The 14,396-nt window shown below is 39.7% G+C and overlaps 2 protein-coding genes across 4 annotated transcripts in view; both read right to left on the bottom strand.

The window, feature by feature from the left end:
• LOC117379254 (bile salt-activated lipase) overlaps positions 1–14,396 on the bottom strand; it is a 36,950-nt gene that overhangs the window by 9,998 nt on the left and 12,556 nt on the right. Inside the window, exons 1-4 of one of the 3 annotated variants that reach the window (XM_033975942.2) lie at positions 1,347–1,412; positions 647–794; positions 418–537; positions 39–236 (exon numbers count right to left, since the gene is read on the bottom strand). In XM_033975942.2, the coding sequence (XP_033831833.1) occupies positions 39–236; positions 418–537; positions 647–794; positions 1,347–1,409 (529 nt within the window). In that variant the 5' untranslated portion in view covers positions 1,410–1,412. Of the gene's footprint in view, positions 1–38; positions 237–417; positions 538–646; positions 795–1,346; positions 1,413–13,807; positions 14,059–14,396 lie in introns of those variants that run through there. The other 2 variants (XM_033975938.2, XM_033975941.2) reach the window with 2 other exon arrangements.
• Positions 3,881–13,457, bottom strand: LOC129456143 (bile salt-activated lipase-like). The gene is made up of 11 exons (XM_055225649.1): positions 13,392–13,457; positions 11,304–11,451; positions 9,643–9,762; positions 8,965–9,162; positions 8,457–8,587; positions 7,429–7,536; positions 7,023–7,137; positions 6,455–6,641; positions 5,757–5,960; positions 4,769–4,978; positions 3,881–4,127 (listed from the first exon to the last, which is right to left on the bottom strand). Exons 1-11 carry the CDS (start codon positions 13,455–13,457, stop codon positions 3,941–3,943), a joined length of 1,674 nt encoding a protein of 557 aa, XP_055081624.1. The 3' UTR covers positions 3,881–3,940.

Genomic DNA, 14,396 nt, shown 5'->3' with positions numbered 1-14,396 from the left:
AACACAAGAGAAACAAGTAAAAAAGGAATAATACTAACCCGGCAGATCAGACTCTCCGGTGCTCAGGAAGCCCAGGGTTCCCACACGATATCCCAGCGTAACCACGATGACATTCCCCCTGTCTGCAATCTCCTGTCCATCGTACAGGTAGTTGTCCAGGAAGTTAGCCCCCATGGAGCCCCCCACCAGGAAGCCCCCTCCATAGATCCACACCATCACAGGCAGGTTGGTGGAGACTAGGGGACAAGAGAAAGTAGTACATTTAGGTAAGTAGTACATTTTAATTAATAGAATCACTATATGTAGATTCCCAAGGGGCAGTTGAGCTTCAGTGTCAACATGGTTAGATCTACAAAATCCATCCAGTCAAGATGGTTGGCACAAATGTACTTGTCATATGGTCAGATGTGCACTTACCTTGGCTGCCATGAGGGACCCAGATGTTGAGGTAGAGGCAGTCCTCAGAGCCTCTGGTGTCGGTCATGATCAGGTTTAACTGAAGGCAACGCGGTCTGAACTCTTTCGCTTTCAACAGACCTGAGGATAATGATATTACGTTGCAGGGAATTGGCTACGTTATCAACTTCTATTGTTAATTTTTGCATGTTCATGTGATAAGTGTTTTAATTCATAAGTGTGTGCCCACCGTCCCAGCCTGGGTGACGTTTGGGTTTCTCGAAGCGTCCGGGGATGTCAGCAAAGGGAATGCCCCTGAACACATCCATGTGTCTGCGGAAGCCCAGACGGATGTTCTGCCCCTCCACCATGCCCCCCTCCGTGTACACCACTCCCAGCTGCACAGGGAAAACATTGTATTACAGCCTGCATCGCCAATAAACATACTGCAATTTAAAGGTGAACTATGTCACTTTTCTGGTGGTAATTCCACCACCTTCTGGTCTTCATTATTGTTTCATTACCGTTATCGCTTTGCCTGAATGTTCCACTGTATGCAACCAGTTTAATGTGACTTGTGAAAATTCTTTAACAATAATAATAATAATAATAACCATCATCATCATCATATTTTTGCAAACAGATGCATCAATTAGAATAGCGCAATTAGCAAATGATTGTGTTGTTAATGTAATTTCAACATTAAATATACACATTTGTCATTTCAAATTTTAGTTTAAATTTTTATGAATATTAAGTTAACTACACTTAACCACTAAAACTAAACTGTAAACAGGATCATTTTATTAATCACAACTAGATAGATCTGTAACTCAAAGTTTCTCTCTAAATTAAGTTTTAATTTATAAGCAATGACTTCAATAACCCTAAAATATGTTTAAAGTTGTATCTAAATCGTACATTAAATAAAACTCATTTCAATGACGTACTGAGGTGGCAGAGACGGCCTCCAAAATCACGGCAACAGCTACACAAATCCCAAGCAGCGCCATGGTGTCCAGACTGTAAAGACCAGGCTGAGGCCCTACTGAACCTATATACACCATATACTACCCCCCACCCCCATCCCCCAGTGCAACATCTGAGACTGGGAGGCGGGTTTTCCCACAGTGGTAATGTTTAACTACTGAGCAAGATGGTCTTTAATAACCTTCTCATATCTGCAAGCCAGGACAAACCTTATGTTAATGTTAGCATTGCTTGCAAGAATTTGACGCCTATCCATGGGTTTCAGAATGATGAGCATCTAGGACCGTTGCCATAGCGATTAACAATTTAAAACTAAATGTTATACTGTGTCTCTTAAAGTCCTTGCACATAACAGAAAACCGAAATCCATGAAACATCCATAAATACAGTAAGCAGACTTACCGAGAGGGTCCATTTCTGAGCTGATGACAGTGAATACACCACAAACCTCATATTCTCCACACCTGCCCTGTGTGAGGTTCAGGGCTCCTGGGTTAAAGTCCATCATCTGTGTGGTGTGCAGCTGTGACCTCAGCTTGACCTCCGGGGACGACAGACAAACGATTTTAGTCACTTAGTGTACATAGAAACATTTGATAAAAATAATTAAGATATGTATGAAATATTATTAGATAATATAAGAACTATCTGCTTCTGAGTTTCTGAGTGTGTCATCACACATCATAGAATGTTAAGCCAAAAGATGCTACATACTAAATATAACGTTCATTCAGAAATGTTCTGACAATAGTACGATAAATGTATTAACCATTAGTGATGGCTCTTTTGTTTAGGTTTCACATTTTATATTATATGTAAAGATGGACGCTTAGCAAGGTTTTTGTAACATACATTTTTGACATTTGATCCCAATTGGTATCAGTAAGTATTACAAAATATGTATTATCTTTTTTAATTTGACAAAGGCAATTAGTACTGACTGATCCTTGATGTTCTCATCATCAGTTCTCATTCACATACGTTCAACATGTGGCTGATTAGATAAAACTTTAAAAATAACTGACCTCTTTCCTATGTAACTGTTTACTTTACCACTTTACTTTTTAAGGGTATGGTTATGATAAAAGTTATTCATTTATAGTAAGAACCTGGTGTTTAATGTATACTACAAACACAGACACACCCTCACTTCCTATTGGTCAGCTGGTGTCATGCTTTGAGTGACATGCTGTGAGTTAACATTTTTGGCAATATTTTGGAGAGGCAAACCAAACTGCAAATGCTACTTTGCATTATGAATAATTTGCACCAAAGATGTGAGAGAAAAGTGTAATGTAGCATTGTCCAAAATTATCTTTCAAACAGAACCCAGGCAAATTAGCTGATGGGTTTAAATTAAATGTTTTAACTTTAAGCAAAGAAGCACCTCAAGGCTCAGTTTTGAGCCTGCTACTTTTTTTACTACATTTATGCTACTTTTTACTATATTTATTTATTCCATTCCATAATTCTGTTGCAATTTAAGAGAAAGCCTCATACATTTATATGCAGATGATGCTGTTTTGCATGTTTTGCAAGTGCTCCCTCACTAAGATTTTAATGAAATCCAAAATTCCCTCAAAAATCTTAAATTATCAACTGAAAAGTAAGTAAGATTTTTTTCTAAAATACATTAAGGTAATGTGCTATCTTATGTTTTGGCTTGACAAAAATATATATCTTTTAAAAAACATTTTAAAATCAAACCTTTTATTACAGAAATAAATCTTTTATCCCATTGAATTACAGAAAATAAATTGTTCAAACAACCTTTCTTTCTGTACTGGATTATGCAGGTATAATATACTTGCAGACTTCAGCCTCTAGTTTGAAAACTTTAGATACATTTTTTCGCTCAGTTTGTATTGTTCACTCTATGAATCGTTGTTATCTGTCAGAAGACAACACTGTATTAAATGTATTTATAAGGGACTACTTGTTTGACTTGTATAAGTCTAAGGACAGACACCCGTGAATCATCATGTTACATTATGAACATTTAAAATTACAATATTGGGTCTCATTCATGAAGCGTCATGAAGTTGTACTTAAGGTCTTTTGGCATTCACAAAATGTTTTCTTAACTGAAAATGTTCTTCTGGAATAAACATGTGTGAATGAAGCAAAACACAACTCCATGTATGTTTGTGATTAGGGATGGGCCAATATGGATTTTTTTTTTGAGCCGATACATGCATCCGATATTTGGCTGATACTGATATTTGTCTTCTAAAATCCACTGCAAGGTCCACAAATTTGAAGTAAGTTGAAGTAAAGCAGGAACTTTTTACTTTTGTAAAAATAATAACATTTATTGACGATATCGACAAATTGGTATTGATACCACCCGATATCAATACCCATTGGAACCTATATATTGCCATTCCCTATTTGTACTAAGGAAACAACATTGTAATATAATATTTCAATAATATAGTGAAATATTGGGCATTTCAGGTCATACCATTCAAAAAGAACTCAGAGCAGAAGTAATGTGTGGAGCTGTTTATTGGTGTGTGTGGTGTAGGACAGAGCATAGAAAAGTACATCAGTTTTATTCAGACTTAGTCATGTCGGGCAGGCTGGGCAGGATGCTGGTCCAGAAGTGCACGTAGCGCATCCTCATCTTCTGGTGCACGTAGTTCTTGTTCATGTTGTGGTGGATCTCTAAGTACTTGTGTCCGTCGCTCTTGAACTCCGGCCAGGTGGCAGGGACCTCCGAGTCGCCCTGGTTTGGGTTTCTGGCAGTGAGAACGAAGAACGTTACAATGAGGTTTCATCTCAACAGAGAGACAATTGAGACTTTGAAAAGGATTATTAGATTACACATCTATGTAGATGTTATTTTACAATTTAAGGTATTTTACATTTTCTTAAAAAATAGGATATGATAAGAATGAGTATGTAAAGAGCTGTTCCTATTCTGACTTAGAATAAAATCAATTACGATCGTAATCATCCAGTGTGTACAAAAAAAATTGAGATTTGAGCCATAGAGCCATATCGTCCAGCCCTAAGTGTGTGACACTCAAGACATAGTAATAGGTGGAAGGCATCAACAAGTATGTATGTGGTAATACTCCATGGTACATTTACTGTTTTTGAAAGAAAAATCTTATGAAGTCCTTTCAACTGACAAGAATCTCATCTTTGGGGTTGAACAATGGCATCACTTAACAATAAGTAAAAAAAAAACCTGCAATCTGACAGTGAAACAGGAAATTCCACCACTGAATTTTGATCTGTCCTTCAGCTCAGTTTTAAACTATAGGGATTCTAGAGTGATGTCAGGTGAACACAACCGATAATATCTCTATGGACACAATCAGGTGGTGGACCCTCACCAGAAAAGTTACATAGTGCACCTTTAAGCAGTCCATACCCAGTTTTGGCGAAGTTGGTCCAGTATGCAATCATGTATCTGGACAGGTCCCTGTACTTGGGCCAGTACCCCAGAGGGGTGGAGAAGGGCTTCCCAAACACGTACTGCAGATCGTCTGCGTGATCTGCCCCCATCCACCTGGGGTAGGGCGTAGTCAGTCCCCCCAAACGGTTCGGCTCCGAGAACATGTACGAGTATGTGCGGCCAGTTCTGGGGAGAGGAACAAACAAGAAAAAAAAGATATGCAGCTTATATGACACATTGCACAGACCGTGAGGCTTCTTCACTTGTGGTTGGATACTGGTGTGACATTGCCTAAAATCTGTTAGAAGGGAGGGGCTAAATACACTGAAACTGACATACTGGTATCTGTCATTAACTCATTAGCCATTGAACTACCCTAAGGTGTGAACTGTACCTAAGTCATATTTGGCATGACTATTCAAGGCGCAGTTAGCATACTCTGACTATCCCGATTGTTTTCTTTGTTGTGGTTTGGGTCTGAAAATGGAGTGGTAAATAGTTTATAAAGTTTTGTTGATTTATGATTTTATACAATAATTTGCTACAGTGTAACTTAGTTATTATATTTAACTTAAGACAAACCCTCATTACTGAACCTTATTTTGGCTGTCCCTAGTATTTCGTAATGTTCTTAGTTCCTAGAGCTGAACTGTTTAATCAGAGCTCTCCTTTAGATATTACATTAAATAAATAAATAAATAAAAAAGTTTTATTTAATGTAATATTTAATGTGTGATACACAGAGTAACTCAAGTAACATGTAATTTGAGTAGGTGTTTTTCCAATTATTTTTTCTTTTTGCAATAAGCACAACTAACATTGGACGATTCGGCCAATCTAATTGCAAATGGTAGCTTTTCATCAGATAAAATGTAAAATGGTTCACCCTTCCTTGTCCCTCTCTACCTGGATGGATATTCCCTGGCTTAAACCTTACTTTTATAATACGTAAAATGGTTCTCACGTGGCATGTTTGTCGTGGAGGTACAGAGCAGCCTGAGTGGGCACCAGGAAGATGTAGTCTGTCCCGATGGCCACGGCAGTCTTCTTGATGGTCTCGCGGTCTGGGTTGGTGCCCCAGTCGGCAGTGTAGGTGGAGAAGGCGTTCTCCATTCCAGCCTTTCCTTTGTCTTTGGTGTATGAGCTCAGCAGTGTCTTCAGGTCGTCACTGCAGCAGGCGTGATCAGCACAAAATAACAAAACAACTCTATTTAATGGTTTTTGTGTTCTCAAACTATGGTGATGCAGTAGATGAACAGGAAATGATATCCAAAGGGCATAGAAGGCATATGCTCATTTACTGTATTATTCTTTTTACCATGACCTAAAGACTTTGATTTATGATTAGATTTTGCATGTTGTGTCAGGATGGTCCCTTGTCTTAGTGCTTACTTTTAAATAGTAATAAAAAGTTATGATAATAAAATGTATGAACTTTGGGGGAAAAAATTGAAAAAAAAGGCTGGATCCGTGATTGTTTATACTTTACAGACTCAGCACAGTTGCCATAGCAATCTTAATGGTCAAACGTACTCAAAATATTCATGGATTGAGTTATATGGTGCCATTTTGAGGATGGTTAACCATTCAAATATACATAATATTCTGTTAAAAATTTGTGAATTGTTATGGCAATCATGAACAGTCAATAGCCTAACTCACATGGGTGTGTCCACCAGCATGGAGTTGACCGAGGGGATGTCCACAGCAGTGAACAGGTGTCCATCCATGTCGTTGACCCCGGCGATGTAGTCAATCTCAGCCGCATTGTGGAACAGCTTTGTGGGGTGGTCCGGCAGGAAGTCCCCATCCACCACCGCAGACAGATACAGGTTATCCACCACAGGTTCTACATGTGAACACATTTTGGATAAGGGTTGAACTATTTATCAAAAAACTGTTTTGAGTTCACTTAGAATTGCCATTTATGTTTTAAAATCAGGATTCAGTTCTTACATTTTACACACAGCCAGGAGCATTACTGAAGAAAAGACTGAAATATGAACTACTAAATACAAAAGTGATATCTAATTTCAGAACGTGTTTGTAGAGACTTAAACTACAAGTATAACTTAACACAAAATAAGTAATAGAGTTTGAGAGAGATCCAATAATGTATATAATTGCAGCCCTTAATAATATTAATATTAGTCTGAGACACATAAATAATCCTCATATTTTAGATAAACCAAACAAACCAAGTTATGAAGAAAAATAAAGAATGGATTACTGTCAGGGGAGCTTTGTAAGTTGAGTGTCCCGGCCATGGTGAGGAGCACAGGATCAGTCATCTTGAGACAGGAAGCCATTCTGCTGTCAGTGGGACAGTTCACCTTCAGAGCCACCTGACATACACACAGAGAGGGACTGATGATTTGGGGGGGAAAATGAACTCTGATTTAATATCTAGTTTATTTTTCAAAATGAGCAGCTTGTATCTGACCTTTGGATTGTGAATAAAGAATTCTGTAAAAATGTTGTTAATAGAATGCTCTTTTTCATTAAAAAACATTGAAAACAAAATATTTTATCTTATATTTGCTCTTGCTGTAAGTAGGAAAAGTTTCAAACTGATGTGAAGCCAATAAAATATAGTTTTAAAGTTTTTTTTATAGTTTTATAAGTTTTGCTCTCACCTCCTCGGCGTGCCTGCGTGGGTTCTTGATGATGCCCCAGGGACACAGGGCCACCCCGCTCTGAGAGATGGCTCTACGGAACAGGCCCTTGTTGTGAGGAGTCAGGGTCTTTCATAAAAACAAACAAGGTCAATATTTTAACCTTCAATAGTAGGATTGTGAAGGAAGGAAGGTTACTTCAAGGAAATATGACAGTGAGGGAACCCAGGTGGAGCGTCAGCTACCTTCTTGTCTGTGTTGTTGGAAAACCCAAAAAGTTACAAAGTGGACCTTTAAGTGAGTTTACCTTACATTGCTGACTGTACCAACAACAATTAACCTATAATGACTTGAGAGATGGTAACCTATAGTGAAGAATTTCCAGTTCTATCGTGTTGTGAGTCTTTTTGCATTTTATCATGCAAATGCAAAAGCCATTTGGGTGAATTGTATTGCCCCAGGGCACAACAACAGCACACATTGAAATTCGCTAGCTATTGCCAACCTTCTGGTAACACAACATCCACTCCACATTGTCATTCTCTTTGTAATAGTCAGATAAATTCATCAACAATATAATACTTTTCAGGGCAGAGGGCTCGACCCTTTTATGTCTTCACGGTTCCATAGTATACCAATAATGTCCATATGTCCATCTCCATTGGGACAAGAAGGTGATTCACCAGACCAAGTTACATGTCAAATCCGAGGAGAGGTGCAGTTATTTTATTACATTTTTGGCAATAAAAACAGTTGTAATTGAATAAATGCAAAATTGATATGTTTTAATGCCATAGTAGTGTACATTTAAAAAACATAACATCACCTGATGAAATGGAGGTGGCGGAAAAGTTAAATAGTGCACCTTGATTTACATTGTATTACTGCCAGTCTGTGTTGATAAAAACATTTCAGTAACAATAGAAAATGTACATTCTAAAGTTTACAGAAAACGCCTCAGTCATAGAAAGGACCACTGCACAGTCTTGTTATACAACGTTCTATTTGGTTAAAATTCCACAGTAATGTAGAGAACAGATGGATCAGACCTGGAAGCTGACACTAGCGCCCCCTGCAGACTCTCCAAAGATGGTGATGTTGTTGGGGTCTCCTCCGAACGAGCGGATGTTCCTGTGCACCCAGGCGATGGCAGCCTGCTGGTCCCACAGTCCGTAATTTCCTGACACATAAAAAAATTAAAATAAAACCAAAGCATGTAAGTAAAAGTAATTTCACTGAATTTCTGAGAATACAAAAGAGAGAAATAAATGGGGCATGCAGGAGTAGTCATTCTTTTTCTGGTTGATTGGCAAACTCAGGTGCAGCAGTTCTGTTACTTGGGCAGTATTCTTGATGGAATCACAGGAGTAGAAGCTGCAGTGACAGCCAGAGTGAAGTTTGTACATGTGAATGATTAAGCACAAAGTAGGACCTTTAAAATATTGCACCTGCAGAGCAAACTTGCACTCTTGAGAACCATAGAAAAATGTCTAAATATTTGAACTGGTTATGTTGAAAACACAAGAGAAATAAGAAAAAAAAAGTAACAATTCAAACCAGGCATATCGGACTCTCCGGTGCTCAGGAAGCCCAGGGTTCCCACACGATATCCCAGCGTAACCACGATGACATTCCCCCTGTCTGCAATCTCCTGTCCATCGTACAGGTAGTTGTCCAGGAAGTTTGCCCCCATGGAACCCCCCACCAGGTAGCCCCCTCCGTAGATCCACACCATCACGGGCAGGTTGGTGGAGACTAAGGGACAACAGGAAAGCAATGAAAATTAAGTAGTGCCTTATTTAATACAATGACTGTGTAGCTTCCCCAAGGAGCCATAAAAAGCACACAGTGGCACAAACTTTTTCATTGCAGTTACTTCCATGGGAAGAGGTTTAAAGCAACACACAAGCAGGTGGATTAGGCCTCAGTGCCAGCAGTGGCCATTCCCAGAATTGTCAGTTGTGCAAAATGTCAGGTGTGTGTGAGTGGTGGTGGTCAGAAGGTAGCCTCTATATTAGTAGCTTACTACGGCCAAGTATGGAGTGAATGAACAATGCACGGAATTGTAAAATAGTAAACTTCACATTCCCGTCAACAACATGGGAATAAGCTCATGTGAAGTAATAAAAGTGCTATACTGCAAATTCATCAAAACTATTGTTGTCATTTTGCAACTGGAATCTCTCCTTGTCTTAGTATACGGTCAGTTGACTTGTGTAAAAATTGTACACTTACCTTTGCGGTCGTGAGGGACCCAGATGTTGAGGTAGAGGCAGTCCTCAGAGCCTCTAGTGTCGGTCATCAGCAGGTTCAGCTGAAGGCAGCGCTTTCTGTACTCTTTGGCTTTCAAAATACCTGAAGAAATAGACACAATCTGATTAGATTCAATATGCTTCAGGGTTATCACTACAACTCATCAAAGATGTATCTTTATTAACATTTGGGCTTAGGTCTTTGGTCAGTGGTTGTCAAAGTTTTCACACCTAGTAAGTTTACCGAGTACTACCAAATCTAAACCTTATAGCTCCACAGCTTAGTCATGTACTCGGCCTTGCAGTCTCTGGGAGGGGTACTGGAAGAACTGCCTCCCTTATCTGAACCAGAGCGGTGCAGGAGCTGTGTCCTGATGGTTTCATCATATAAGAAAAAAGGGTAAAAAGTGTGGTGACGGAGACATGGGTATATTTTTCTTGAGAGATGCCAGTGGCTTACAGTGTGATATTTTGTGATTATTGTATTGATTGTATTGGCTGCTACCTTGGTCAGGTCTCTCTTGAAAAAGATATTCTGAATCTCTACGGGAACTCCTGGATACATAAAGGTAATAAAAAAAATTAAAAATAAGCCAGGACCTGCAACATACACTTTCAAATCAGTGCCGTGTCTGCAGTGATGCGGTCGCTGTGTCGGTCTGTCTATGGTAAATCTAATGTTTCTATCCTCACTTATGGTCATAAGCTTTGGGACGTGTCTGAAAGGACAAGGTCAAATGAGTTTCTCCAGGTAGCTTGCTACTCCCTTAAAGATAGGGTGAGGAGCTCAGTCACACAGGAGGAGCTCGGAGTAGAGCCGCTACTCCTCTACGTCAAGAGGAGCCAGCTGAGGTGGCTCAGGCGTCTGTTCTGGATGCCTCCTGGACGCCTCCCTGGGGAACAGCCAGAACACGCTGAAGAGAGATTATGTCTCTTGACTGGCCTGGGAATGCCTTGGGATCCCCCCAGAGGAGCTGGAGGAAGTGTCTGGGGTGAGGTAAGTTTGGGAGTCCCTGCTTTGGCAGCTGCCCTCGTGACCCGGCCCTGGATAAGCGGAGGAGGATAGATGGATGGAAATTTGCTTGATATGTGTCACCACACGTCATAATTAGTGGAAACTCAGGACTCAATATGGATGAAATCACACCCTCTATTCCTGGTGGTATAAGCACACCTCACAGATCGGCTTTATGAATACATACTCAAGATTAATTTCAACACAGAGCTTATCTAGTCCCCCAGTCTATAGATCTCATGCAAAAAAACACTCCATATTTTGAAACACTTCACACTTTAAACATGTTTATTCATTCAAATCATGATCATCCTGTATTTCTATTAATGAATCAATTACATGACTCATATTCAAATAATGTCTGTTAATTTTCAGCAATAAATGTTCATAATCCACAGTTTGCTTTGGTGAAAAGTGATTCTTATGTACAAATATGGGTCAGTGTTATGGTAGATTATTGAATAATTCATTTAGATAATTGATTATATTGAATTGGTAATCAGTAACTTTGAGTGCTGTCCCAAAAGGAGGAGACTCCTTTAACCTATAACTTAACTTAATCAAATTCTTTATATCAACTATATCCCCATACATTACTTTGCATGTGTGGTCTGTAAGTGTGTGCCCACCGTCCCAGCCTGGGTGGCGTTTGGGTTTCTCGAAGCGTCCGGGGATGTCAGCGAAGGGAACGCCCCTGAACACATCCATGTGTCTGCGGAAGCCCAAGCGGATGTTCTGCCCCTCCACCATGCCCCCCTCCGTGTACACCACTCCCAGCTACAAGGGGAAAACACTGCATTACAACCTGCCTATGTAACTTTTCTGTTAGGGGGTCCGACCAGGTCTTCATGGATATGTTATTGCTTTGTCTGGAAGGTTCCACTGTATGGTATTAAATTAATCTATTATTCAATTACAGTTTTTTATTGCCTTGAAAAATATGCCTACTAGCTATGTGTGGGTATCTCTCCACAGAAATCATTCGTAACATGGCCTGGTGCAGTTCCATATAAATAAGTCTAATTCCATACTGTTCTAGATAAAACAATCTCTCCATGGAAATAAGCAGGTGGCACACCCCTACCAGAAAAGTTACATAGTTTAAAGCATAAATTACAATAGTACATACAATGAGGCAAAAAAGTATTTAGTCAGCCACAAACTGTGCAAGTTCTCCCACTTAAAAAGATGAGAGAGGCCTGTAATTTTCATAGGTTCACTTCAACTATGAGAAGCAGAATGGGGGGAAAGAATCAAAGAAATCACATTGTAGGATTTTTAATTAATTAATTGTCAAATACCTCGGTAAAATAAGTATTTGGTCACCTACAAACAAGCAAGATTTCTGGTTCTCTCAGACCTGTAACTTCATTTTTAAGAGGCTCCTCTGTCTTCCTCTTGTTACCTGTATTAGCGGCACCTGCTTGAACTCGTTATCAGTATAAAAGACACTTGTTCATAACCTCAAACAGTCAGACTCCAAACTCCCCTATGTCCAAGACACCAAAAGACACCAGAAACAAAATTGCAGACCTGCACCAGGCTGGGAAGACTGAATCTGGAATAGGTAAGCAGCTTGGTGTGAAGAAATCAACTGTAGAAACAATTATTAGAAAATGGAAGACATACAAGACCACTGATAATCTCCCTCGATCTGGGGCTCCAAGCAAGATCTCACCCAACTGACCACAAGAACGGTGAGAAAAATCCCAGAATCACATGGGGGGACCTAATGAATGACCTGCAGAGAGCTGGAACCAAAGTAACAAAGGCTACCATTAGTAACACACTACGCCACGAAGGACTCAAATCCTGCAGTGCCAGACGTGTCCCTCTGCTTAACCCAGTACATGTCCAGGCCCATCTGAAGTTTGCTAGAGAGCATTTGGAAGGTCCAGAAGAGGATTAGAAGAATGTCATATGGTCAGATGAAACCAAAATAGAACTTTTTGGTAAAAACTCAATTTGTCATGTTTGGAGGAGAAGGAATGCTGTGTTGCATCCAAAGAACCTTCCTATTTACTGTGAAGCATGAGGGTGGAAACATCATACTTTGGGGCCGTTTTTCTGCAATGGGACCAGGACAACTGATCCAATCTGATTATAAAGGAAAGAGTGAATGGGGCCATGTATCGTGAGATTTTGAGTGAAAACCTCCTTCCATCAGCAAGGGCATTGAAGATGAAACATGGCTGGTTCTTTCAGCATGACAATGATCACAAACACATCACCCCGGCAAAGTGTCTTTATAAGAAGCGTTTCAAGGTCCTGAAGTGGCCTAGCCAGTCTCCAGATCTCAACCCCATGGAAAATCTTTGGATCTTTGCTCTAGAGGACATCTGCATGGAGAAATGGGCCAAACTACCAGCAATAGTGTTTGAAAACCTTGTGGAGATGTACAGAAAACGTTTGACCTCTGTCATTCCCAACAAAGGGTATATAACAAAGTATTGAGATGAACTTTTGTTATTGACCAAATACTTATTTTCCACCATAATTTGCAAATAAATTCTTCTAAATAGTATTATAGTATTGCTGTATAATATCAACAGCCCATTAAATTTCATGATAAGGGTAATAATTGCATCTATACTGTCCTTGATCATTTAGTAATCACAACTACATATAACACAAAGTGGGAAAAGGCTCAAAAATACTCAAAATTATGTTTCAGCTCATAAATCTAAATTGCACATAAAAATATCCAAAAGACTTACTGAGGTAGCACAGACGGCCTCCAAAAACACGGCCACAGCTACACAAATCTGAAGCAGCACCATCATGTCTAGACTGTAAGGACCAGATAGCAACTCTACTGGACTTATATACTCCACATGGTGACACCTCACCCCCCCCAGGGCACCATCTGAAGCTGGGGGGCGCTTTTCCCACAGCGGTAATGTTTAACCACTGTACAAGACAGAGTTCAGTGACCTGCTCATATCTGCAAGTTATTATGGTATGTTGATGTTGTAGACTGTAAAATACTAGGTTTGATGATGTAATGAAGCATGCATGTCTATTGTCTTTGTTCCTAAAACCAAATAATAATTTTATACAAAAATTTGGTGATGGCATTTGGTCATAGGTGATACTCTTAAGGTCACAGCATTCAAAAAACACAAAGAAGTAGTAATGTGTTGCACTGTTTATTGTTTTATATGGGGTAGGACAGTGTATAGAGGGGTAGATCACTTTTACTCAGACTTAATCGGGTCAGGCAGGCTGGGTAGGAAGCTGGTCCAGAAGTACACGTAGCGCAACCTCATATCGATGTGGACAAAACTATCGTCCATGTCATTGCGGATCTCCAGGTACCGTTCTCCACCGTTCTGGAACTGTGGCCATTTGGCAGGGACTGCAGAGCCGCCCTGGTTTGGGTCTCTGAGGAGGACCAAAGAGAGAACACAGATGGACAGGAAAAAAGAGTAATCAGAAGCAGTGTTAGGCGAGTGTAAAGAGTTTAATTGGTTTAGCGCTGGCACTTTTTTTTTTAAGAGCAATTTTGCCGATACAAGATTATATGTAAATATATCATTTTTTGACTACTCGCCGTGATTGAATTTAAAGCAGACAACAACAATGGAGCTGTCGTGTGCATGTGGAGCTTACAGATCACAAAAAAGACCTATCGTAAATATAGAGATATACAGCGGTTCATCCACCACTGTAAGTGAACAAGTGCGTGCGTTTGATATGGTATTTTGTTTTATCTAATGCTA

Source organism: Periophthalmus magnuspinnatus, chromosome 12, assembly GCF_009829125.3.
Source record: "Periophthalmus magnuspinnatus isolate fPerMag1 chromosome 12, fPerMag1.2.pri, whole genome shotgun sequence".
In the NCBI taxonomy this organism is placed as follows: domain Eukaryota; kingdom Metazoa; phylum Chordata; class Actinopteri; order Gobiiformes; family Gobiidae; genus Periophthalmus; species Periophthalmus magnuspinnatus.
This window is presented reverse-complemented; position numbering and strand designations above follow the sequence as displayed.